The sequence below is a fragment of the Saimiri boliviensis genome, chromosome 14, assembly GCF_048565385.1.
Source record: "Saimiri boliviensis isolate mSaiBol1 chromosome 14, mSaiBol1.pri, whole genome shotgun sequence".
Taxonomy (NCBI): Eukaryota; Metazoa; Chordata; class Mammalia; order Primates; family Cebidae; genus Saimiri; species Saimiri boliviensis.
Window position 1 is genome coordinate 49,471,930 of NC_133462.1, and position 27,652 is coordinate 49,499,581.

The 27,652-nt window shown below is 46.0% G+C and overlaps 1 protein-coding gene across 1 annotated transcript; it reads left to right on the forward strand.

Annotated features, from left to right (window-relative positions):
• Positions 1-23,618: 23,618 nt before the first annotated feature.
• Positions 23,619-27,652, forward strand: MYOG (myogenin). Its single transcript, XM_003938300.4, has 3 exons — positions 23,619-24,157; positions 24,932-25,013; positions 25,642-27,652. The coding sequence occupies exons 1-3, from the start codon at positions 23,687-23,689 to the stop codon at positions 25,761-25,763; spliced, it is 675 nt and encodes a 224-aa protein (XP_003938349.1). The 5' UTR covers positions 23,619-23,686; the 3' UTR covers positions 25,764-27,652.

The following is a 27,652-nucleotide window of genomic DNA, read 5'->3' on the forward strand; positions in this document are numbered from 1 at the left end:
GAAGTCTTAGAGAAAAAATTCCAACTCATTTTATGAACATAGCAGAACCTTGATGCCAAAACCAGATCAAAAAAAGTATGAGAACAGAATTTTACAAGATATTCTACTCATGAATATAGGTGCAAAGGCTAAACAAAATATTAGTGAACCAGATGCCACAGCATCACATCATGACCAAGATGGGCTTATTCCAGGAATAAAAGTTGCTTTATCATTTAAAAAAAAAATCAATTGATGTAATTCACCACATTAATAGATTAAAGGAAAGAAACCGTATCACTTGCTGCAGAAAAAAGTATTTGATTAAAAATCCATTCATGACAGAAACTCTCAGCAAACTAGGGACAGAAAGACATTGATAAAATATTGCTTTTAAGAACTCACAGCAAACATACTTAATAGCAAATCCTTGACTATCTTCCCTATAAGATCAGGAACAAGAAGAGAATGTACATTACTACCACATCCACTTGGAAGTTCCAAGCTAAACACAGAAGGAGGAACACAAATAAAGCGCGGTGGTGGGGGTGGAGGATGGGGGGAAAGTTATAAGTATTGATAAAGAGGAACCAAAATTGTTATTGTTCATGGATAAGATTATCTATGTGGCAAACCCTAAGGAATCCTCAGATAAAGGAGTAGAATAATAGAAGCACTTGACAAGGTTACTTGTCAAAATCAATACACAAAAATCAATTTTACTATATGAATTTCATTTTCATAAACCAGTAAAAACAGAAACAGATAGAAAATGTAACTATTAAAACTATGGTCTTTCAAAATAACATGAAACTGTAAAGTAGGAATATTTCTAACAAAAGATTTGCAAGACTTTTATGGTGAAATGCACAGAACTATTGAGAAGCATTAAAGAATTATTTCATGTAGGAAACACTTGTGCAGAACCCACAATATGTCAAGTGGTTCTAATGCTGTACTAACCTATTAAATCCTCATAACCACCCCTATGAGAAAGGCACTATACTATAATCATCCCATTTACAGATAAGCAAATGAGAAACTATCCCAAGGTTACAAATCTACTGAGTGACAGAACTGGAATTTGACCCCAGGAAGCTTAGCTACAGAATCCATGCTCTTAATCTTGTATTATGTTGCCTCTTATAATGAGTTAAATAAATAGAGACATCCTATTTACAGTTTGAAATATATAAAATTACAAAGATGTCAGTTATCTTCAAAATTATAAAGATGTCAATTCTCCCCTACATTAATCTGTAGTTTCAATGCAATTTCAATTAAAATCCCAGGTGTTCAGGTGCAACATCTTTCTAGATTTTGAGATTCATGCAGCACAGGGGGCAAATCCGATCACTACCATGGCCCATGTTGAAGTCAAGAACTAGACCACCCCTTTATTAAGCCCCTAATATATTCCGGTCACTGCACTAGAAACTGGGATACAGTGAGGAACAAGACACACAGCTTCCCTCAAATAACTGAAATCATACAGAGTATGTCCTTTGACCACAGAGAAACTAAGCAAAATACCGGTAACAAAAGATAACTTGAATATCACCAAATGTTTGGAAATTAAACGACATACTTCTAAATCACCCACAGAGGAAATAATTCACAATGGAAATTAGAAAATATTGTGATCTAAATGGTTATAAAGACCCAAGATATCAAAACATGTGAGACACAACTAAAGGCGTTCTTAGAAGGAAATTCATATTCATATATTAGAAATAAAGCCTTAGTACATACAATAGAAATAAAGCATGAATATCAATAATCAAAGCATCCATCTCAAGAACCTTAAAGAAGGGCAAGGTAAACCCAAAGAAAATGCAAGACAGAGCATAATAAAAATAAGAGCATGAATCAATGAAGCAGTTGAAAACAAAACAAAAAAAAAAAGCACAGAATAAAAAAGCAACAAAGCCAAAAGTTGATTCTTCTTAAAGACTAATCAAAAACTCTTCAAAGACAAAATGGAGAAAACATATATTTCAACATCAGGAGTTAAAAAAAGAACCATCATTACAAATCAGATCCTACACAAATGTTAAAAATGTAAGGGGACGTTATGAACAACTGCCAATACATTTGAAATTTTTCACAAAATGGAAAAATTCTTGAAATATACAAGTTACTAAAATTAACACTAAGATAACTAGAACTTAGTATGAACTAAGATAAATAGAACTTCATTAGATAAATAGAACTTCCTATTTCTAATGAAGAAATTAATCTGTAATTTTAAAATTTCCTTTTTTTTTTTTTTTTTTTTTTTTTTTTTTTTGAGACAGAGTTTCACTCTTGTTACCCAGGCTGGAGTGCAATGGCGCGATCTCGGCTCACCACAACCTGCACCTTCTGGGTTCAAGCAATTCTCCTGCCTCAGCCTCCCTAGTAGCTGGGGCTACAGGCGCGCACCAGCATGCCCAGCTAATTTTTGTATTTTTAGTAGAGACAGGGTTTCACCTTGTTGACCAGGATGGTCTCGATCTCTTGACCTCCTGATCCACCCTCCTCGGCCTCCCAAAGTGCTGGGATTACAGGCGTGAGCCACCGCGCCCGGCCATTTTAAAATTTCCTAACTCTAGGACTACATGGATTTCCAGGCGAACTCTTCCAAGTAGTTAATGAAGAACTGGGCATAAATCTTAAACAAAGTCCAAGATAACAGAAGAAGAAGAACACTCCCCAATTTGTTTTATGAGGTTAGTATTTATAAATGTGATACTAAAACCTGACACAACTTTGTAAGAAAGGAAAATTATGCATTAGTCTCCTTCATGAACATCGTTGAAAGTCTAAACATATTAGCTAATCAAATGCAATGATATAAAAAATATATGTATAAATGACTTGACATTGAAAAGCTAATCAATGTAATTCACCATATTATAGAACAAAGAAAGGAAAAGAATGAATGATCTCAATAGATGCAGAAAAACGCATTCAATGCCCCTTTATAGTAAAACACTTTGAAAACTAGGAGTAGAAAGAAACTCCATTAATCTGATTTTTTAAAGTATTTTTAAAATGACATCAAATATCAAGCTTAGTAGTAAAATATATAAAGATTTCCCTCTTTGAAAGCAGGAATAAGGATGTCTGCTACTATGATTTAAATTCAACATTACACTAGAGACATAGCCAGTGCAATAAGGCAGTACAAAATTAAAATGAGTAAGAAATGTAAGACCAAAAATCCATCATTATTGGGGTATAACATGACTGTGATTATAAAAAGTCCAAAAGAACTTATATATCTAAACTATTAAACCTTAGAAGTGCATTTACCAAGGTCACTGGATATAAGGCTAATATTGAGAAGTCATTGTATCCCTATACACTAGCAATACACAATTTTAAAATAAAAAACTTAGAGCCTATATATATATATGTATATATATACATATATATATATATCAGCATTAAAAAATCATATACCTAGGAATAAATCTAGCGAAAGATATTAAAATTCTTTACAATCAAGACTACAGGGCATTACTGAGAGATATTATCAAAAAAAATCTAAACACATGGAGAAATACACCAATCTCATGGATTAAAAGACTCCATATGGTGAAGATGTTCTAGGGGTTTTTTGTTGTTGTTGTTTACTTGGTTGGTTTTTTGGTAGAAATTGGCAAGCCGGTTCTAAATGAAGGAGACAATCTTTAAGAACAAAACACTGGTGCGAGGGTAAATGGGAAAGAATGTAGTCCAGAAATGCATATATATAGTTACTTAATTTACAACAAAGATATCATCACATTGCAGTGGGGAAACAATCATCTTTTCAATAAATCATATGATGTCAGTTGAACATCCATATGATGGGAAAAAAATAAACGTTTATTCTTCAACCTCAAACCACACACAAAATTTAGCTCCAGGCATATGAAAACCTACATATGAAACATAAAACAGTAAAACTTCTGGGAGAACACAGAAAAACAGTATTTGTGTGACCTTACAATGAGCAAAGATTTCAACAGGAACACACAGCATTAACCCTAAAAGAGATTGACAAACTAGACTTCATTAAAATAAACAATTTCTGTTCACCAAAAGACATGCTTAGAGAGTGAAAAGGCAAACCAGATGGGTAAAAGACAGTAACACACACACACAAACACACATCACATTACAAAAGACTACCAAAGACTACCATTGAGCGTATCTGAAGAACTTCTGCAATCAATGAGAAAACGAGAAATGATCCAATAGAAAAATGGCCAAACGACTTGAACAGGAATTTCACAAATGAAGTAATCTGAGTGACAAGTAAACATTTGAAAAAAATGTTCAACCTCTTTAGTCATCAGGAATATTTAACTTTTATTTTATTTATTTTTTGAGACCGTCGCCTAGGTTGGAGTGCAATAGCGTGATCTCAGCTCACTGCAACCTCCGCCTCCCAGTTTCAAGTGGTTCTCCTGCCTTGGCCTCCTGAGTAGCTGGGATTACACATGTGCACCACCACACCTGGCTAATTTTTGTATTTTTAGTAGAGACAGGGTTTCACCAGGTTGGTCAGGCTGGTCTCAAACTTCTGACCTTGTGCTCCACCCACCTCCCAAAGTGCGGGGCTTTGGCTTCCCAAAGTGCTGGGATTACAGGCGTGAGCCACCGCACCCAGCGGAATATTTAACCTTTAACATGAGAGATACCATTTTATTCTCTCCAGATAAACAATTGTAAAAATTAAGTCTGACAACACCACTATTCATGGAAGTATAAGTTTGTGCAACCACTTTAGAAAAGAATTTTTACATTATTTAGCAACATTTAAGATGCATACACTCTGTGACTCAGCAATTTCATTTTTATATATTATATATACCCTAGAGCAACTTTTCCATCTAGGAAATCAGGAGCCATGAAGTAGAATAGTCATTGCAGCATAGTATGTAGTACTACCACACTGGGGAAAAATACTTTCCACTGGTAATAAAATTGAGGAATAGTTGCGGTTTATTTATACAATGGAATTCTACACTACAATGAAAATAAAATGATCGCAATGTACACAACACAGATGAAAGAAGTTTGTCACAAAAGAAGACATAGACTTTGACTCCATTAACAAAATATTTAAAACCATATAAAATCAAATGACATATCATTTAAGGATAGAAATAAACAATGATAAATCTATAAAGAAAAGAAAGGAAATTAGAAGCATGAAATTAATAATGACTTAGCTCAGCTCAGGGAAGAAATGGGTAAGATTATTCTAAGAAAATGCTGCCAGGTTCTCCTTCTTGAACTGGATTGGCAAAGATATGAATGTTGTTGGATTATTTTACATATCATGATTTGTAAATATCTCCTATTTAGTAAAATTTGGTACGACAATTATAACTTTATGGATATCAGATAATCTGGCTCAGGATGGAAAAACACATGGCTGCTTCTGTACTAGAATTAATTACCCAGCCGACCATCAGTCATTGGCATTGTCTCTAGGAAGCCCCTGATGACATGCTCTTCCTAAGAAGAGGGAAGGTCCTGGCCATTCTGTTTATATAGTGTTAGTCAATTTGGGCTGCCATAACAAAATATCATAGGATGGGTGGCTTTAGCACAGAAATTTATTTTCTCACAGTTCTGGAGGCCAGAACGGAAATCAGTGTGCCAGCATGGTCCAGCCGTGGTTAGGGCTTTCTTCCTGAGAAGACAGATGGCTGCCTTCTCCCTGTGCACTCATCTGCCATTTTCTTGGTGTATGCATGGCTGGTAGGTGCAGACAGACACAGAGGGAGAGAGTGCCTGTGCATGTAAGCTCATTAGGGCACTGATCCAATCATGAAGGCCCCACACTAACGACCTCATGTCACCCTAATTACCTCCCAAAGGCCTCATTTCCAAATACCATCACGCTGGGGGTTAGGGCTTCAGCACATGAATTTGGGGAACACAAGCATTTAGTCCATAACATATAGCCACCCAGAGTAGCTAGTTATCACTTTGGCAGGTTGAGAGGGGCTGAGGCCATAGGACTTGTCAAGAGTATATTTCCTTAGAGGGTGGAAATGAGAGTGAGAAAAGAGCTCAAGGATTCTCCCCTCCTCCCCCCAGCAAGGTTGAGGACCTGCTTGGCTTTGAAACTTGGAAGCCCCTCTGCTGAGCGTGGTGCCTGCATCTAGTCCCCTCATGTTTTCTGTGCACACTTCATCCGCCTGGCAGCTGCTGGCCCTGTCCAGCCCATGGCTCAGGAGGGAGCACACCATTTCTGTGCAATTTCTTGCAATGGGCACTTCCTTCTAAGAGAACTGTTCCCCAGAGAGTTCCTCGACATCTGCAGTGATGAAGAGTCCACGCACAGGCTTGAGGGTGGGGGAGGCAGCACAAAAGAGAAGAAGCTTTAAATTCTAAAGTAGAGAAAACAAAACTCCTGCCAGAAGCAGGGGAAGATGGAGAAGGAGGCAGGGATCTAGGAAGCTTCTGCTTTGGTCTCAGTATTGGGGTTTCATAGCACAGATGGCCAGGGTTATTTATAACTTGCAACAGACAGAGTTGAGATCCGTGAAATGCAAGAGGCTTGGCTGACAATGACTGGGGCCAGCTAGAGACTGAGACCACCACAAGGCCTCCTAGAATGTAGGACTTTGTTTTAGGGATGGGGATACCACCATGGAAAGGTTATGGAGCCCAAGCCCCCTCCTCCAGTCTAGATGAGAAGTTCTCCAGAGAACCACTGCTTTTAGGAATAATCATGGTCCCATTAATAATAATAAATAATAGCTAACATTTTATTAGCTGACCGGGTGCCAAGCGGTAAGCTAAGTGGGTTATTATTCTCATTTCCAAAATGAAAAAACTGAGGCTTAGTGAGGGTGAAGAACCAACCTAAGGACTCATATCCATAAGTAGTGAAGCTCTCTGCCTGCTCTGTATGGGAAGGAGGAGAGGCCAAGGGGCTAATGTTTCCCACTATGTCACATCAGCTCTTTGCCACCCAACAGAGGCAAGATCACTAGGGGTAGAAAGTTGGACAAGGAGCTTTGATTGGGGGGCAGTGACAGAGATCTGGAAGGATCTGGGGGTTGGCAGGCCCAGGAGAGGTCTAGAAGGGAGGCTCTGGACAACGTGTGTGTGTGTGTGTGTGTGTGTGTGTGTGTGTGTGTGCGCGCACGTCTGTACACCTAAGTGATCACCTAGGTAAAGATGTTGTGATTATATGTAGAAGATATTAAATGAATATTTCCCGGCTCTTGGAGAAAAGGCAGGCAGGCTGCTAAAGTCCAATGTGGCTTACTCCATTATGCCATCTGTCACCTTAGGCAAGGACTTCCTCCTCCCTACTTCTCAGTTTCTCCTCTTTAAAATGAGACAGTTGTCCTAAGATTCTTCCTAGCTCTGATAATTTGTGCATCTGTGATTTCACTGTGGTTAGCACATGTGGAGAGAAGAGAGGCTGGATGTCAAAGGTCAAAGGCTGGCTACCAACCACCAAGGCTGATAGCCAAGCCCTGGCAAGGACAGCCAGCAAGATCAAAGCAAAAGGAAAACCAGTCAGGAGCCACCGTCTGTTCCCCAGCTCGAGCCCAGGAGCAGCATGTGCAGGGAGCGAGGCGCCACAAGCACAACAGATCCTGCCAACACCCACTCCCAAGGCTCCAGGCACGGGTGCCAGGCACCCCCACCAATGGGTGGATGGAATGCTCAGAAATTCACAACTCCAGGAGCGAGGCTGTCTGTCTCAGGATAAACAAAACTCCAGGCAACTTGATGCAGCTCACCTACTCCTCTGGCTGCAACAACCCTTTTGAAGGTCAAGTCATCCAGCCCCCTGATGCAGTCTACAGTTCTATGACCCTCCGAATGACATCCTTTTTTTTCCCCAAGGACCAAAGGGTCAGTAATTCACCCCAGGTCATAGATCATGCAACTATTCAGAGGATTCAGATCCCTGAACTCTCACTCTGTGCCACAGAAGGGACTTGCTTCTATGACATGGACTTTATAGCTTAGTTTCCCTAATCAATGAGTATGTACTGAACATCCACAACATGCACTTGCTAAATGTCTACTGTATACACCCTCTAAAGAGTTGTCATCAAAGTTGTCAAGGTCAATCTTACCGGTTGTAGACCTTAGTGGAGAAGACTGTCCACTGACTTTCGAGTGAGCCATTAGCACCATAGCAAATTTCTTAACCACGTGATATGGTTTGGCTCTGTGTCCCCACCCAAATCTTATGTCGAATTGTAATCCCCACATGTTGAAGGTAGGGCGTGGTGGGAGGTGACTGGATCATGGCGGGAAGTTTCTTTTTTTCTTTTTTCTTTTTTTTTTTTTGAGGCGGAGTTTCGCTCTTGTTACCCAGGCTGGAGTGCCATGGCGTGATCTCGGCTCACCACAACCTCCGCCTCCTGGGTTCAAGCAATTCTCCTGCCTCAGCCTCCCGAGTAGCTGGGACTACAGGCGTGCGCCACCATGCCCAGCTAATTTTTGTAATTTTTTTTTTTTTTTTTTTTAGTAGAGACAGGGTTTCACCATGTTGACCAGGATGGTCTCGATCCCTTGACCTCGTGATCCACCCGCCTCGGCCTCCCAAAGTGCTGGGATTACAGGCGTGAGCCACCGCGCCCGGCCTGGGGGCAGCTTCTAATGGGTTAGCAACATTCCCTAGTGCTCTCTCGTGATAGAGTTCTTACAAGATCAAGTTGTTTTTGGTTTTTTTCATATTTGGGGGGTTTTTTTGAGACGGAGTCTCACTCTGTTGCCCAGGCTGGAGTGCAGCAGTATGATCTCGGCTCACTGCAGCCTCCCCCTCCTGGGTTCAAGCAATTGTTCTGCCTCAACTTCCCAAGTAGCTGGGATTATAGGCGCCCACCACCACGCCCAGCTAATTTTTGTTATTTTTAGTAGAGACAGAATTTCGCCATGTTGGCCAGGCTGATCTCAAACTTCTGACCTCATGATCTACCTACCTCAGCCTCCCGAAGTGCTGGGATTACAGGCATGATCCACTGTGTCCAGCAGAGATCTGGTTATCTAAAAGTGTGTAGCACTTTCCCCCACCCTCCTGCTGCCATGTGAAGAAGATACTTGCTTCCCCTTCACTTTCCACCATAATTATAAGTTTCCTGAGGCCTCCCAGTCATGCTTCCTGTTAAGCCTGCAGAATTGTGAGTCTATTAAACCTCTTTTCTTCATAAATTACCCAGTTTCAGGTACTTCCTTATAGCAGTGTGAAAACGGACTAATACACCATGACTGCCGGTCTGAAAACTGGTAATAATACCTAGCTCATAGATTCATTTTAGGGACTAAATAGTTAATGTGCCTAATGCATTTATCTTGTTTACAGTAAACAAGAAGGTCCTAAATGATGATGCAGCTGCTGATGATGGCATGGTGATGATGACCACACTGTCCCCCTGAAGCAGTCCTACTCTGGGCCCAGGTATTGGTATTTCCCTGACCATCCAATCCCTACCAGGTGACATTACATGAAGAATGCAGCTGGCTCTAGGTTCAAGAATCACACACGCACACACACACACACACACACAGAGACACACACAAAACACTGCTCCTTGCCCTTGGACCAGGAAGTGTGAGAGCTCACAAGTCAACAAAGAAACAGCTTTCAGAAATCTAGTAACAGCCAAGATGAGGTCTGTGTTGTGGCAGCAGCCCTACTGAAAGACCAGGGTAGGAGGACCCCGAATCAGGGAAGGACAGGTTCCTGAGCTCCTATCCCAGGCCGGCCCCCTGAACCACCTTGCAATGCCCCTACATCTCTACCTGTATGCTCAGGAAAGCAAATCACAGGTGAGGTGAGCCACAGCTAGAAACCTGAAATCAGGGCTTTGTCTCCACTGTGGGGGAGCCAAGATGGAGTGAGGATGTGAAACAAGTGAATCACCAAATGTCTGGCTGCATGGACTCCTTCAGTGGTGTGAGGACACGAGGCTTGGCACTCTAGAAATGGAAACAGCTGCTGATAAAAATCCCTGTGCCTGGGAAGCAAGTCCACCCAACCCTACCCCTACGACCAGGAAGCCATCTGCTTTCAGAGACAGAAAAGCAAATGGGTCCTGACTTGGGCTGGCCCAAGCCCCCCCCAGAAAGGGGAATGCAGACAGGCAGTGTGGCTCAGGGAAAACACTTTAGGCACCAGGGTCTGGAGGGTGGAACACAGCGTTCCCATGGCCCGCTATGCAGGGAACGCAGCAGATGGAACTGCACTGACTCCAGGGAAACATTTGGTTCCTTGTCTCACACCAACTCACTGGAGGGGTGGTAAGGAAGGCCTGGGGATAGACAAATAGAAGAGAAGGTCAGGGAAAGGCAAGGAAACCAAGCCAGGAAGCTGTGCAGAAATTTCTTCGGATCCTTCCGGAGTCCCTGAGCAGGTGGTGACAAAATGCCAACACTGAAAAGAACTTTCTAGAACACTAAATCAAATTCCCTTATTTTACATGCCAGGAAACAGGTCCCTAGGAAAGTCAGCACTGTGCAGTGGAAAAAGACTGTAGAGTCACGGAGATGGGAACTTCATAGCTGTGTGATTTGGTGTAAGTTTCTTAACCTCTCTGATCCTCATATTTGTCCTTTGTAAAATAGAAACCTGTTGGCCAGGCGCGATGGCTCAAGCCTGTAATCCCAGCACTTTGGGAGGCCGAGGTGGGTGGATCACGAGGTCAAGGGATCGAGACCATTCTGGTCAACATGGTGAAACCCCGTCTCTACTAAAAATACAAAAAATTAGCTGGGCATGGTGGCGCGTGCCTGTAATCCCAGCTACTCAGGAGGCTGAGGCAGGAGAATTGCCTGAACCCAGGAGGCGGAGGTTGTGGTGAGCCGAGATTGCACCATTGCACTCCAGCCTGGGTAACAAGAGCGAAATTCCGCCTCAAAAAAAAAAAAAATATATATATATATATATATATATAACCCTGTCATCTCCACGGACATGTCGTGGGAAGGGAGTGAGGTACTCAGCACATAGCAGAGGCTCAACAAATACCCGCTTCCAATTCTCAAAGTCACACAGGGGTTAACGGCAGAGCTGGAACTAGAATCCAACGTCCCAACTTTCCACACTCCTTACTCCAGTTACGGAAAAAGAGTCAAAGAAAAGACATGCCTGTGACGTGCCACTGGGGGTGGGGTAGGGAGAGGGCGATGCGGTGTTAAAGGGATTTTCTCATGACCAAAGCATAGGCATGCATTACCAAGGGTTCCATTTTGGGAGCTTATTCAACTGTGTGTCTGAGATGGATTAAAGTCTGGGAATGAACTAAATGTCATTTTGATGACCTGGTCAGCCCACAGATGGTAGAATGCAATTTACCAGAGGCAGGGCTGGTTATGCCACTCCCTAAACTCCCCCAAAGAAAGGAAATGAACGTGCATTCTTTCACTCAACTAACATTCATTGAGCGCACAATGTGACCTGAGAATAAGGTTTTCTTATTATCATTTTTGCCCACGAGGAAACGAATGTTTGCCAGTTCCATCCACAGGACAGAGCTTCCCGGGCCTCTCCCAGAACATCCTCGCTGCCCAGAGCTCCAGTGCGCTTCCCATATTCACAGTCCTGTTCTGAGAACTGAGAAACAGGCAAACAAAGAAAATTTCAGAGCCTGAGAGGCAGATACAGTCCCTGTCTAATGGTGGAGACACAATCCCTGACCTCAGGGAGCAGCCATTCTTTAGGGGAGATGCAGCCCCAGTCTGCCAGAGAGCTCCCAGGATAATAGAGTGATTGAAGAAACACTACTTCTGCTCTCAGGAAGCTCCCAGTCTGATGGAGAAGACAAGAACAAAAGCATGTAAATTAACAACAGAGCCAGGCATGGTGGCTCGTGCCTATAATCCCATCACTTTGAGAGGCTGAGGTGAAAGAACTGCTTGAGCCAGGATTTTGAGACCAGCCTGGGCAACATAGTGTGGCTCCATCTCTACAAAAAAACAAAACACAAAAATTAGCTGGGAATGATGGCATGCAGCCTGTAGTCCCAGCTGCTCCAGAGGCTGAGGAAGGATGATCACGTGAACACAGGAGGTTGAGGCTGTAGTGAGCCATGACTGCACCACCTCACTCCAGCCTAAGCAACAGAGTGAGGCCCTGTCTCATCATCATAATAATAGAACTAATGCTAATTGAGTACCAGGCACTTTGTAAATATGAAAAAAAAAATCAATCTATACAACAACACATCCCATTTTTTTCCTTATTAAACAGATGAAGAAACAGAGGTTGCCATGGTCTGAATGTATCCCCCAAAGTTCATGCATTGGAAACTTAATCATCAATGCAACAATATTGAGAGGTGGGGCCTAACAAGAGGTGACTGTGTGATGAGAGCTCTGCACTCATGAATGGATTAATGTCATTATCTTGGGAGTGGGTGAGTTATCATGAGAGTGGGTTGTTATCAAAACAAGTCTGGCCCTCCTCTTGCTCTTGCCCTCTCTTGCCCTTCCACCTTTCACCAGCACAAAGGCCCTTGCAAGATACTGGTGCTATGTTCCTGGACTTCCCAGCCCCCAGAACCATGAGCTGAGTAAGTTTCTGTCTATAATAAATTACCCAGTGTGTGGTATCCTGTTACAGCAGCATAAAGACTAAGACAGAGGCACCAACGGGTAAAATGACTTACCTAAGATTACAAAGCTATCAGTGATCATTCCAGGATTTAAAATCCAGGAAGTTGGCTTCAAAGATCTCTTAAGTAAACGAGAAAGATAAAGTGAACACTGGGCAGTAGCCAGATACTCTGGCTACTGGTGGACTCCAGGTGGGCCAGCAACACTTGGTTTGGTCTGAGAAAGCTGCCTGAAGAGAAAAGAAGAACAGTGTTTCAGGTCTTTTCAACATCTGGACCTGGATCCACACCTTTCTGGGTGAGGGTCCAGAAAGCCCTGGATCACAAAGCAGGCCTGATAAGATCAGGATGGGGGAGCAAGAAGTAAGAGCAGTGAGGATGAGACTTGTAGAGGAAGAAGGCCTTGTGAGGTGTCTGGATCAAGCACCCAGGAAAAGCCAGTGGGCCTGCCAAGGAAAGAGCTCATGGGGGACACAGGAGGCTCCCAACAGAAGAATGTGGGTGGGGAAGAACATGAGAGAACATGCAGTGGGAGAGTTTCCATGGGGAAGGCTCTTGAGCACCAAGCCTAGGGGTGAGATTATGGACAGGGAGTTGGCAAGGAGGCAAGCAGCATCAACAGCACGTTCCCTTCACCCCTCAGGCCCAACAGTGTACTCTCTGCACAGCTCTCTTCCGGGTGCCCATCTTGAATGCTGTAACTAGTTTCCTGTGGAATAACACACTGATTGTGAGTTGGGCTTTGGCATGAGACAGATCTGGGTTTCTGTTCCTGGTTTTACAACCTACCAGCTGCCTCTCTGAGCTCTGGGGGCTCATCTGCAAAACAGTGATCATTGTAATTACCTTGTGGCATTATTGCGAGGATTAAATGTGACACAATTTATGTAGCACTTAACTCAGGGCTTTATTTTTACCTAGCTCAGTAAGTAATAACCCATGGGTTATATAGAATTTTTATTTCCATATATTTGGGGATTTTCCAGAAACTTCCATTGATTTCTAATTTAATTCCACTGTGATTAGAGCACATACTCTTTATTATCAATACTTGAAATTTTATTGAGAATTATTTTATAGCCCAGTGTATGATCTTGGCAAATGTTTTATGTGTCCTTGAAAAAATGAGTATTCAGCTATTATTGAGTGGAATAGCCTACAAATGTCAACTGATAAAATTGATAAGAGTTAAGTTTTCTATTTCCATAATGGCTTCATCTACTTGTTCTATGAATTACTAAGAGAGGAGCATTGATATTGACATCGACATCTCTAACTAAAATTTTGGATAAATTTATTATAAATAGACAAAATAAAGATTGTCTAATTCTCCTTTCAGTTTTGCTCTGTGGATGTTGAAGGTCTGTTGTGAGGTATACATAAATGAAGGATTAATGTCTTATTGATAAACTGACCCATTTATCATTATGTAATGTGTCTCTTTATCCCTGGAAATATTCCTTCTTCTGAAATATACTTTTTCTAATATTAACATAGGTACTCCAGATTTCTTATGATAAGTTTTTGCATGGCATACATTTTTCCATCCTTGAACTCTTAGCTGTATTTTTTGTGTCAAATTAGTTTCTTGTAGACAGCCAATTGTTGGATCTTGCTTTGAAATCCACTCTACTTATGTTTAATGCAGTTATAGATACGGTTAGGTTTAGATCTACCATCTTGCTAATAGTTTTCAAATTGTCTCATCTTCTCTTTGTTCTTTTTCTTGCGTCTTTTCCTGTATTCTTCTAGATGAACTGAGTTCCAATTTATACCTAGCATTGGCTGATTAGCTACAAGTCTGTTTTGTTTTTTAGTAATTGCTCTAGTGTTAATAATGTGCATCTTTAATTTATCACGGTCTACCTTCAAATAATATTATACCACTTCTTATATAATGTGAGAAACTCACAACAGTATACTTCTAGTACCCATCTCCCATTCTTCATCCTATTGTTGTCACACATTTTATCTTATTTATGCTATAAACCCCACAACACATTATTATTTTTGCTTTAAGTAGGCAACTATCTTTAAAAGAAATTTTAAAATCGGGGGAACAGTCTTTTTATACTTACTCGTAAGTTCACCACTTCTGATGCTCTTCATTCCTTTACGTATGTTACATTCCCATCTTATATCATTTTCCTTCTGTGTAAAAAACTTCCTTTGACATTTCTTATAGTGAAGAATGGCTGGTGATGAATTCTACCAGCATACTGTTGTCTGAAACAGTTATTTCACCTTCATTCTTGAAATGCATTTTCATTGGATACAAAATTCTTGGTTGACACTTTGGCACTTTAATGATGTTGCTCCATTGCCTTCTGGCCTTCATTGTATCTGATGAGAAATTGACAGTTTTCCTATCTGTTCCTCTACACATAATGTGCCTCTTTTTCTTTGGCTGCTTTAAAATTTTTCTCATCACTGGCTTTCAGCAATTTGATGATGTGCCTTGGTATGGTTTTCTTCGTGTTTATTCTTTGGGGGACTTATTGAATTAACTAGATCTGCGAGTTTACAGTTTTTATTAGATTTGGAGATTTTTTTAGCCATTATTTCTTCAATAGAAGAAACAGGCTTTTTTGCCCTTTTCGGGAATTTCAATTACACATGTTAGTCCACTTGGTATGATATTATCCCACAGGTCTGAAGGTCTTTTTTTTTTTGATATTTTTTTGCTGTATCCCATTTTGGGTAGTTTCTATTGCTTTGTACTCAGAGTCAGCAAACTTTTTGTGCAATGTCTAATCTGCTATTGATCTAATATTGACTAAGTCCTCCAAAATGCATATGTTGAAGGCCTAACTCCCAATGTAATGGCATTTAGAGATGGGGCCTTTGGGGGATAACTGGATGATGAGGGAGGGGTCCTGGTCTCATGGGACTGGTGTCCTTATAAAAGATACCATAGACCCTGAAATAGATCTCTCTCTCTCTCTTGCTCTCTCTCTCTCTAATCCCCCACCCCCACCTCCATCCGCAAACCAGGGAAAGCCATGTAAGCATGAGGGCATGAAAGTAGCCATCTGCAAGCCAGAAGGAGAGCCCTCACCAAAATATGACCATGGTGGCACCCTAATCTCAGACCTCTAGTCTCCAGAGCTGTGAGAATATAAAAGTCTATAGTTTAAACTACCCAGCCTTAAGTATTTTGTTATGGTAGCCTGAGCAGACTAATATATAATACTATCCAGTGAAAGTTTGATTCCTTTTTATATCTTCTAATTCTCTCTTAAGCTCATGTTTTTCTTTAAATCCTTGAGCATACTGAACAAATTTATAATAACTATTTTAATAAACGTATCTCCTAAGTCTTTTTTTTTTTAAGATAGGTTCTCACTCTATCTGGGCTGGAGGGGCGGTGGCACAATCACAGCTCACTGTAGCCTCAACCTCCCAGACTCAGCCTCAGCCTCCCAAGTAGCTGGGACTACAGGCATGTATCAGCATGCCTGGCTAATTTTTTTGTAGTTTTTATAGAGTTTCACCAAGTATCACCATGTTGCCCAGGCTGGTCTCAAACTTCTGTGCTCAAGTGATCTGCCCACCTCTGCCTCCCCAAGTGCTGAAATTACAGCTGTGAGCCCTTGTGTCCAGACCCCTATCTGCTAATTCTATCACATTCCTATAATTTCTGGGTCTATATCAATTAATTGATTTTTCTCCTGATTATGAGTAACATTTTTTCCTGCTTCCTTACTGTCTGCTAATTTTTGATTGGATGACTGTGAATTTTACATACCTGAGTATTATATTTTGTTATAATCCTTTAAAAAGAATTGGACTTTGTTTTGGAAGGCAGTTAAATTAATCTGATGCTTTTGCAACTTGTTCAAAGCTTTTTGAAGGCAAATCTAGAATAGTCTTTATTTTATTACTAAGGTGTGACCCTTTTGTGATCTCAGTTAAATGTCCCATGTCTTCAATGAGGCCTCTCATTTTGGCTAGTGGAATTGAAAACATTTTCGGCCCTATGTGAATCTAAGAATTGTTTGGGTCTTTTTTGTTTTGTTTTGTTTTGTTGAGACATGGCCTCACTCTGCCACCCAGGCTGGGTGCAGTGGTATGATCACAGCTCACTGCAGCCTCAACCTCTTGGGCTCAAGCAATCCTCCCACCTCAGTCTCGAGAGTAGCTGGGACAACAGGCACTCTCCTGCAGTCCTGGGTAATCATGCTCACCTAATTTAAAAAAATTATTTTTAGAGACAGAACCTCTTCATGTTGCCCAGGCTGGTCTCTAACTCCTGGACTCAAGTGATCCTCCCCAGGTGGCCTCAAAGTGTTGAGATTACAAACCTGAACCACCATGCCTGGTCTAGGAATTGTTGAGATGAGGAAGACAGCAGGGATTGTTGGACTTGTAGAACAATTAGATGTGGAAGGATAAGAAAGGAAGAGCCATGACTGGGTGGGTGGTGGCATTTGTCACCAGTGAGGGGGATACTGGAATGGGGAGTGAGTGAGTGGCTTCTATAGCAGATAAATTAAATTTTAGGAGTCTGCAAGACATGGAAGTAGAGAAGTCTACTAGCACCTTGGACATGAGATCCAGCTCAGGGAAGACGCAGAGGTTAGAATAGACTTGGGAGTAATTAACATATAACATAAACACATAATTCAATAGATAAAATTCAAGCATTTATACACATGGTAGTTAAAAGTAGGTGAAAGAATGAGATTACAAAGGGAGACTGTAGAAAAACAGACTAAAAATTAAAAATCCCTCTTAAAGGGTGGGCAGGGGTGAGATGCATGAAAAGAACAAAGAGCAGAGGAGAGAGCCAGCAAAGAGAGGAGGAGAAATGGTGAGAAAAGTCAGAGACAAACCAGGAGAGGACGGGGTCATGGAAGCTAAGTGAGCAGAGAGTTTCAAGGGGAGCATGGTCAACATTGTCAAATGACACAGACCAATCAAGTAAAATGAAAACTGAGAAGTATCGGCAGGATGGCACCTGGTGAGGGTCTCTTTGATTTTGGGAGGAGTCATTTTTGTAGCTTAGGGAAAGTAGAAGCCAATACATAGACAAGCAAATGGGAAGTGACAGGTGGAAAGGTAAGTGTAGCCTCCGTTTTCTAGAAACGTGGTGAAGAAGGAAAGGTTAGTTTTCGAGCCATAGCTGAGGAGGCTCCATGGAAATGAGGATTTTTGGTTTTTTGATAGGAGAGACTACACCATATTTATGGGCTCATAGGAAAGGCCAGCAGACAGGAACAGTGGAATGAAGTCCTCAGAGGAGACAAGAGTAATGGGCTCAATAGCACTGGGAGGGTTTCCCAAGACTCTACAGTTAGCAGGCAGCAAAGTTACTTACGATTGATAGGGAAGACATTATTCATCACTGCATTTTAAAGATTAAAAAAATGAAGCCCACAGTGGGAAGAGAATTGCCTCAAACCCTACAGCTTGGGACTTTACAGAAGAGCTGCGGCTCCCCCCGCCCCCCAGGCACACGACCTTCTACCCCAGAAGATTCCCTCTGTATCAGTGCAGAGCCTTGGCCACACCTGCAGAAACCTAGGAAATGTTGGATGTCTGAGTCCCAGAGAGGAGAATGCAGGGAGGGTCATTGGGCACATTCAGGGAAGGGGTGGCTGTCCGGAGAGAGATTGAGGAGGAGAAGACAGAGCTGGGAGGAAAGCAAAGACATCTCCACCCAGGCAGCAGCTGCTTGCAAATATGTCACAACTTGTCAAAGAGGCAGAAATAGATGCAGTCCAGGGAACAGAGGGGGTGGTGGCATCCTAGGGCTTCTGAATCCAGAGGGCAGATTTGGGGGGGAGGGGGGTAGAAGGGAGTAGCAGTGAAGGGGACAGCCAGGAGGAGCAAATCCAGAGGTAATTACGATAAATATATGCCAAACAGATCTAAGTAGGTAGAAATGGGTCCAGAGAACCATCTGGCTACCTTTCGGGGAGGTGAAACATGGGAGCAGAAGTGGAGATGGGAAAAGGATAAAATATCTCTAGGAAACCTGCCCTCTCTGATCCTCTGAGTCTACTCTTCAGGGCGAAACCTGGTTCAGACAACACTCAAAACAGTCCTCCATGGGCACTTCCTCCAGATGCACATGCTAAGTCAGAAAAAAAAAAAAAAAAGAAAAGAAAAAAAAAAAAAACCAGCATCCTAACCAGTCAGTCCAGCATCTTGGTTTACGGGTGGGGAAACTGAGAACCAGAGAGGAGACAGGACAGCAACATGCCCTAACTCCATATCCAGGGCTCCTTCTTCTACTTCCCCTCCGCATCCTGATAGTACTTATCCTAACCAGGAGCTGAAGACCTGAAGGCCCTGTTCCCATAGGAACGTAGGATACTTGTAAGAAATCCATGCCCATATTTCCAAAGGCCCCACCAGAGCCAGGTTCCCAGTTCACACTGCTGAGCCCAGTTCTGGTTATTTTTAAAACCAGCTCTCGGCTTCGTCTCCACCAATCACCTCCCCTTGACCCTCACCCACTCTCCTCGGACCCAACCCCTTCCACCTCCGGGTCTGCATCTTCCCACACCCTAAAGCCAGAAATTCTTGAAGAATGATCCTAGCTCTGAGCTTCAGATTCCGGGCAGGGACGGGATTTCCCAGTGGTCATCCAATGCTCCGTCCTCCATGGAAACAACGTGTGGCTGCAGAGGCCTGGTGGAGGGGGACCCTCCCTTCCTCCTCACATCTCAATCCTGGTCCCATCTGCCTCCAAATCTCCCCTGTCTCAATCCCCAGGCCTCTGCCTGGCACCGCCAGCCCACACTCTCTCTCACACCTCTCCTGTATATTCTTTTCATCTCTCCAGCAGTACCTCTCCTGATGTTTCTCTAAACCCTCCATTCAAACTCTCCAGCCCCTCACTGTCTGCCTACCTGTGGCCCCAGGCCCACCGGGAAATGACCTGCTCACTTGCTGTACTCTTCCTCACCTGCCAGCCTCAGCGGGGGAGAGGAGGCTCCGGGATTCAGAACAGGCACCCTTCACACTTCTGACACTCATCCTCTGTACCCTTGGGCAAATCACTACCTTTTTCTGGGCCTCCGTTTCCCCATGTGTGGAGGAAGAAGGTGGACTAGTGGATTCTGGACTGCCTTGCAGCTCTGACATTCTGTGATTCTGTGATCTGTTCTCATCCTGCTGCAAAGCTACTGCCCCACAAATAATCAATGCCGATTTGCATGTAATGTTTATGCATCTATGTCCTGTTGAAATACACATGCATTTACCACCCCCTACCTCATCCTCATCAATAGTACCCACAGACCCATAGGAAAATACATGGTGGCACCTGTTTGGAGTAGCCAGAGGCCCCCACCCTTCCAGACTCCTTCTTGCTTTCTATTCCCAAGCACATGAGATTCTAGAATGGAAATTTTGCTTTGATTTTAGCCGAGCACCTGGGCAGCCCAGGTCAGCCCACCTGCAATGTCAGCAGGAACTGGAAGATGCGGAAGGCCAGAGAGCTGTGACTGGGCGTGCAGCAGAAGGGGTAGTAAGGAGCAGGGAGCAGGTGAAGGGGATTTCTGAGCATTTTGAAATCCATCCGCTGCCATGCAAATGACATCAGCTCAGCATGCAAATAGACAGAATCAAGTTGAGACAGTCAGGGTGGGGGAGCCAACAGTGTGGCTGAGGAGCCCCAGTAGGGGAATAAGGGCTTCCTCTGGAGGGCGCAGGACTGCTAAAGGAGGAGGCTCCCATCAGGGCAGGGGGGCCCTGTGTGCCCAAGCCAGAAGGGGTGGGGATTAGGGGGACGCCCTGCTGTCAGGGTGGAGCTGATGGATTGCCGCTGGTGGTGGAGCACAAAGGCTGTTCTGTGCTTGGCACCAATGTGTTCCCATCCATCAGAGGGCAGCTTGCGGGGGTGGAAGGGTGTTCAGGGGGAGGAGGACCAAGCCTCGAGATGAGGCGTCTCCACAGCTCGGCTCTAAGAGAAGAACAAGATGGGTAAACGGCCAATCCCCCTGTCATGGTGTGGAGAGGTCAAAGACACCTGGGTCACTCTATCAGCTCAGTCCTAGGAGGGTCCGTGCCCCGCAGCTGGACCCTGACATGGTCCCCGCCCCACTCTACTCAGACATACACAAATACGCACACAGACAGATTCACGGAAACCAGGCACACACCGTCACCCTAACCTCCCGGCTCTGCCCTCATGTTTGGTCAGAGGCAAACATGTCCAGACACAAGGCCAAACGCATGCAGACAGAGTTTCTGCAGACAAGCACCGAGTCTAGTCACTGCTCTTGCCCTGGGTCAGGTCCCAGATGGGGGACTGACATGGAGTGGGTGCTCAGTCAAAGGTGCTAAATACAAGGTACTTGATGGAAAAAAGTGAATGAATGAATAAACACACCCGGGGTGGAGCCAGGTTCTGCCTCCTCCATTCCTGCTGCTAGGGTCCCCTGCAGGGCACTCAGAAGTAGAAGAAAACACAAAGCAGGAAAAGGGAGTAACATTTGCCAGGTGTATGCAGGTGCCAAGTGCCCTGTCATTGAATACAACCATCCCCTACTTCGTGCACGCTCACCACCCTTTGCTAGCAGGAAACACGCGCCTTCTCCCAGTCGAATCCATCCTCCTACCTCTGAGCGAGCTGTTCAGACCTTCATCATCTCACTCCTGGACAACTGTCATGCTGTTCTCTGTGGTCTACTTGCCTCAGCTCTCAAGTCCTTCCCTGCCCAGCTGGGCACCCTCCCCGCTGTGCGAGTTCATCTCCAATCACCCCCTTGCCTGAACCCCGAGCTCCATACAAACCAGCCTGCCCAATGTCCTCCTGCCCTGCTCCCTCTTCTCATCCAAATCCTGCCAGTTCTCCAAGACCTGGCCCAGCACGCTCCCCAAGCCTTCCACAGAGGCCCAGCCGGCAGCAGTTTTGCTGTCCCCAAAATTCCCAGAACGCTTTTGCAGAACCTACTGGTTTGCCATTGCTCACAGCCCCCATGTTCGCTGCGAAATGAACACTGCTCTCCGTTGTCTTGTAATCCAGGTTTCACATGTCAGCCCATGCTCACCAACTAGACAGTAAGGTCTGGAAACCAGCTCTGCCTCCATCTTATAGGAAGAAGACACATTATTTCAAGGTAAGTCACACTGGATCCTAGAATGAGATGCACTATGGGAGTGTCTATAGCAGCTTCAACATGACTTCTTTTCATAGGGCTCACAGGATTGGAGTGCAAACCGAGGCATGTTTTTTTTTTTTTCTTTTTTCTTTGTTTGGCAGAGGATGTGTTGGAAATGGAGACTCTTCTTCAGCCCAGCTGGTCAGGGGAAAGCAAGGTTTAGAACCCACAGTGCCTATGCATGCTACTTTCTATCATGCCGGTAAGGCCAAGGACAGAATTAAGACCTCACAGCTCCCCCTCAACATGCTCAGGGTTCTTTTCTTGCCCAGCCATGTTCCCGCCTTCCCTCTGCTTCCTATCCCAAAAGCCCATCAGAATCCTCCTGGCTCCTTTGCTGGGAATAATGACGAGAAGGAACTCTGGTTCGTCACATGCCATGCAGGTCTCCCCTTCCCTGTGAAGTCTTATCCTCCCTCCATTGTCCTTGCCACTGGCTTGAACTCATCAGTTTGACCTGTCATCGGATGAGGAGTACGACAGATCAGATTTAGATTATGGGGTCCTAGGGGGAAAAAAACTGGGAACAAAGGGTAAAAGACACAGGGAGCAGATGGCAGCTCAAAGTTGCACACCAGTGGAACGAGCTGTCTCCTGACATGAGTGAGAAGCTGACAGTGGCCACCTGGGAGGGGATTCGGGCATCAGGGGCTGGGTAGAAAGAGGTGACCACCGTTGTCTACTAGATGGTAAGGTCGAGGGCAGGGACCCTGTCTGGGGTGTCCCTATAATTCCCAGCCCTAAGACTGAGCCCTGTTCATGCTGTTGTCTGAAGTCTGCCCACTGCATTGGAAGGAATTTGTCTTCTCAGACCCTGAGGCACCTACTGAGAGGTGATCATGGCCTGAGAGGCCTGAAGATTAAATAGTCCCTGCTCCACCTGACATTTGAGACCTGCATGTTACTTGTAAAATGGATGCCTTGGACAGGAAGAGGCAGAACAACCAAGCCCGGTGGTCGAGGAGAGAGGAGATTTAAACTGAGTTAGAAGGGCTCTGTTTTTTCTCCTTTCCCACCCCCATCCACAGTAATGAGTCAGGAAAATTCTGGTGCTGGAAAAAGAGTTGAGGAGGTAACACAGAAGGACAGATCAATGGTCCAGAGTGAGACAGGGAGGAGACAGGGAGCTTAGTAATCTTGACCTTGACGCTCCGGGGAAGGTGGCAACGTGTAGGCTGTAAATTCTAATCCCTGTTCTGACCACGGCTGCTGTATTAAAGAGAAGATTTCTCTTGACCCCTGGCAAGAAAACCAAAACCCAAATAATTTCTCTTGCCTCAATTTACCCCCTGCCATCACATGAGACCTAAGAGAACATACAGGTCAAAGCCGCTTGGGAACCCCGAAAGTGGAATTCATTAGCTACTCTGAGTCGCGATCCTTCTTATCCCTGGATACTGAGTGCCCGTGGATACCCAGAATCTGAAGCAGTCCCATTCTTTTCGAGGGGAGGTCTTTAAAAGAGTCTCATCCGACGGATGTAGTGTAATGAAGGTGCTGTCAGGAAGCAGGGAGATGAGTAAGTTGACTCTTAGGGTCCCTTCCAGCCTAAGCCTACCTTTCCTTGTTCCCTCCTCCCCCTATACCCACCAGCTTCTTTGAGACTAGCAAGGAGACAGCGGGCAGGCCGCCCAGCTAGGAGTAATTGAAAGGAGCAGATGAGAGGGGAATGTGTCCTCCTCCAGCGCCCCTTGCCCCACCGGGGCTGCTGAGAAATGAAAACTAATCAAATTACACCCGACGGCCTCCCAACCCGTGCACAGGAGCCCGCCTGGGCCAGGGGCAGGCTGGCTGGGTGGGGTGGGGGCCGTGGGGAGAGGGAAGGGGAATCACATGTAATCCACTGTAAACGTCTTGATGTGCAGCAACAGCTTAGAGGGGGCTCAGGTTTCTGTGGCGTTGGCTATATTTATCTCTGGTTCCATGCCAGCGGGGAGGGTTTAAATGGCACCCAGCAGTTGGCGTGAGGGGCTGCAGGAGCTTGGGGGCTGGTGGCAGGAACAAGCCTTTTCCGACCCCATGGAGCTGTATGAGACATCCCCCTATTTCTACCAGGAACCCCGCTTCTATGACGGGGAAAACTACCTGCCTGGCCACCTCCAGGGCTTCGAGCCACCAGGCTACGAGCGGACAGAGCTCAGCCTGAGCCCCGAGGCCCGAGGGCCTCTCGAGGACAAGGGGCTGGGGACCCCCGAACACTGCCCCGGCCAGTGCCTGCCGTGGGCATGTAAGGTGTGTAAGAGGAAGTCGGTGTCCGTGGACCGGCGGCGGGCGGCCACGCTGAGGGAGAAGCGCAGGCTCAAGAAGGTGAACGAGGCCTTCGAGGCCCTGAAGAGGAGCACCCTGCTCAACCCCAACCAGCGGCTGCCCAAGGTGGAGATCCTGCGCAGCGCCATCCAGTACATCGAGCGCCTGCAGGCGCTGCTCAGCTCCCTCAACCAGGAGGAGCGAGACCTCCGCTACCGGCGCGGGGGCGGGCCCCAACCGGGGGTAAGTGGCCATCTCACCCTCCTGCCCCAGGGGGAGGGGGCCAGAGGGAGGCACCTGGACAGCCTCAAGACCCCGACGGGGGCTCAGAGGGTTGAAGCAGGTGCCGGACAGGACTGGGGGCTGCAGGAGCCCTTCCCTGATCAGAGCTGGGCTGTCCAGCTGACCTCCTGTGTCCTGTGTGCTTTCCCAACGAGATGAAGGCCGTGGGGAGGAAGTACACAGAAGGGCTGGGAGTGGGGGGCACAGGACTAAAGGAAGGATCGGGAGCAAGGCCACAGCCAGCCCGGGTGAGGGTGAGGATTAACCCCAGTGCCTGAGTCAGAGCCTAAAAGGCCAGGCCAAGTTCGCCAGCGAAGACTGCCTTGCCCCCGGTCCCAGCCCCATCCTGGGTGTGGCTGAGCAGAGAGAAAACCCACTCAGTCTCACCGAACTCCAGCAGGCCTGTGCAGAGTGACTCTCAGTGGGCCAGTCTGTTCCCATCACGCTTATCCCCGGGGTGAGGAGAACCAGGGACCCCTTTAAGCTGGTGTCCTCTGAGGGCAGAACCACCACCCAGGGTGGAGGCCAGGAAGGCCTGGAAGCAGGGCCTTTGGGGAGTGGAGGAGCTAGCTGGCTGCAAGGATTCCAGGGTTGGGGATGGCCTACACTGGAAGGCCACAGCCTGTGGCCCACCTTCTGACCCCACCACAGGTGCTCCTGCCCACCGGGACTAGGCAGAGAGACACATCAAAGAATGGCTGTGCCCCGACCTTGGGCCTTCGCCCTGTCTTGCAGGTGCCCAGTGAATGCAGCTCTCACAGCGCCTCCTGCAGTCCAGAGTGGGGCAGCGCACTGGAGTTCGGCACCAACCCTGGGGGTAAGTGAGGGCAAACTTGGCTCCAATCCCTCAGTCCCTCCCTGGGCCAGGTTCGCCCCTCTTACCTTATTCCTTGCTCTGGTCCTCTTCCTTGGGTCTCTGCAGAGACCTACGGACTCCAGGGCCTAAAGGGTGGGCTGGGAGGTTCTGTGTGCCCCTGTAGTCTTGACCAGCAAAGGAGTGATGGTGGCTCCTGCAGCTCCCCAGCTGGCGCCTGGTGGCTGACCTTCTCCACAGAGAGGACAATGTCCCCGCCCCAGGGGTCCCTGCGAAGTGCTGAGTCAGTGCTACAAAACTGGGCCCAGCAAAGGGCAGGTCCAGTCTCTGAGGAGCTCCATCCTGCTCCAACTGGAGTGGCTGCTTCCAAATCCTACCTCACTAGGGGATTTCAGGAGTGCGCGCGCACACACACACACACACATACACACACACACACACACACACACACACACACACACACACAGCGTGGGGAAAGGCGGGGACTAGGGAGTAGAACTCCCGAGCTTTGTCACCCATCTGTCCTGAAAAACTTGTGTCACCCCAAGTGTCCCATCCCCCATTCCCCCATTCTGGGCCTCAAGAACCCCCACTCCTCATTCAGTTACCACCCTCCCACCTCCCCTTACAGATCATCTGCTCACGGCTGACCCTACAGATGCCCACAACCTGCACTCCCTCACCTCCATCGTGGACAGCATCACAGTGGAAGATGTGTCTGTGGCCTTCCCAGATGAAACCATGCCCAACTGAGACTGTCTGCCAGACCGGGCATCCTTGTGAGCCCCCCAAGCTGGCCACAGATGCCACTGCTTCTACAGCAGGGGCCTCCTAAGCCAGGGCACCCTGATGCTAGGAAGCCAGTTCTGGGGTGCCGTAGGCCAGACTATCCCCTTCCTCATCCATGTAAGGTTAACCCACCCCCCAGCAAGGGAATGGATGCCCTCATTCAGCTGCCTCCTTGGAGGAGAGGGCATCCCCTTTCCAGGGAGGTAAAGCAGGGGACCAGAGCACCCCCTCGTGTATGCCTCAGCTCAGGGGGCAAACTCAGGAGCTTCCTTTTTATCATAACGCAGCCTCTAATTCCAGCCCCCAAATGAAACCGTTTGAGAGACAAAGGCAGTGTCCTGACCTGGACAAGCTGTGCACGTCTCCTGTTCTGGTCTCTTCCCGATGCCAGTGGCTGGGCTGGGCCTGCCCTGAATTGAGAGAGAAGAAAGGGAGAGGAACAATCCTCTGTTCCCAAGTCCCTGGGGGGGCCAAGCTTTTGCAGTGAATATTGGGAACCTTCCAGTGGTTTTATGTCCTGTTTTGTTTTGTTTTGTGTGTTGTTTGTAAAGCTGCCATCTGACCAAGGTCTCCTGTGCTGAAGTTGCTGGGGACAGGCAGGGAAAGGGGGTTGGGGGCTCTTGGGGTGATTTCTTTTGTTAACTAAGCATCGTGTGGTTTTGCCATTGTTTTGTATTTTTTTTTTTTTTTTTTTTGCTAACTTATTTGGATTTCCTTTTTTAAAAAACGAATAAAGACTGGTTGCCAGAAGAGTGTCGGTGCTGATGCAGAGGGAGGGAAATGACTGCCAGCCCTGCCCCTCCCACAGAGCAGGGAGGGCCATGACTGACATCCCCCTTCCCACTGAGCAGTCCAGACACAACCTAGTGGGCAGGGCTCCCCAGCGCTGAGGGCCTCGCCTTGCTGGTGGTCACTAGGCCCTGGGGCCCCTGATCTTTTTACCATGCCAAAGGAAGTCAGGCATGTCTGGACCTCGGTCTAGGGGGAGATCAGATTCCACAGACATCCTTGTGGACACGGAGGACAACTGGGTGGGCACTCCATTGCACTATACCTCACAGCCATTGCTCACAGGTTGCTGTGCTCTGTGTCATATCCCAAAATGTCCTCTGGTTTCAGTTAACTGAGCACCTAATATGCCCAGTGCTCAGCCCACAGCCAGGGTGCAGAGGTAGAATTTGTGGTTTCCCTTCCCTAGTCCCCACCTGTGCCCTGGCGTCACAATACCAGGAGCCCTGTAGAGGAGTAGGAGGTGAGCAAGGGAGTGAGGTCAGACGCTGTAATTTCCTTGTGGGCCAAATAGCATGTCCCCTCCCCACTCTCCTCCATTCCCTCCAGGCAGAAGGGGATTCTGGTTCCTGCTTACAGCGCCCAGCATGAAGGAGATTCGGCTCAGGGAGGGTAAAGGGGTCCACAAAGAACAATCGAAGAGAAGCTGGGGTCCTCTTCATTTGGGTTGCTATTTGGCAAAGATTAGCTTCCTGAGTGTAGAAGGTGGATGGGAAATTGAGAACAAAGATTTTTGGAGAGACATTACATAGGGATTAACTGGGGAGTTCACAGGAGCTAGAATTCAAATGGAACGTGAACATCTACTGGAAACTTTATTAATTCCAACTGCTTGGGGCTAAGTTAATCTGGTTCGTTGCAAATTATAAGTATCAGAATCATTACAGAAGCAGGGATTCAGAGCATGGTATACTCCAGCCCTACTTAATTCTTTGGGGCCCTTGACAATGGTCTTAACCCAGTGTTGCCAGAGGCTCTAGCCACTACCCTGCTCTTGCTCTGGACTCAGCTGGGCCATCTCTCCCACACCCACCCTCCTGACCTTACTGCTGGAGAGGAGAGTT

Coding starts and splice junctions, on each gene's coding strand:
- MYOG (XM_003938300.4), top strand. CDS start 23,687: ATGGAGCTGTATGAGACATCCCCCTATTTCTACCAGGAACCCCGCTTC. Junction 24,158..24,931: donor GGGGCGGGCCCCAACCGGGG/GTAAGTGGCCAT, acceptor CCTGTCTTGCAG/GTGCCCAGTGAATGCAGCTC. Junction 25,014..25,641: donor GTTCGGCACCAACCCTGGGG/GTAAGTGAGGGC, acceptor CTCCCCTTACAG/ATCATCTGCTCACGGCTGAC.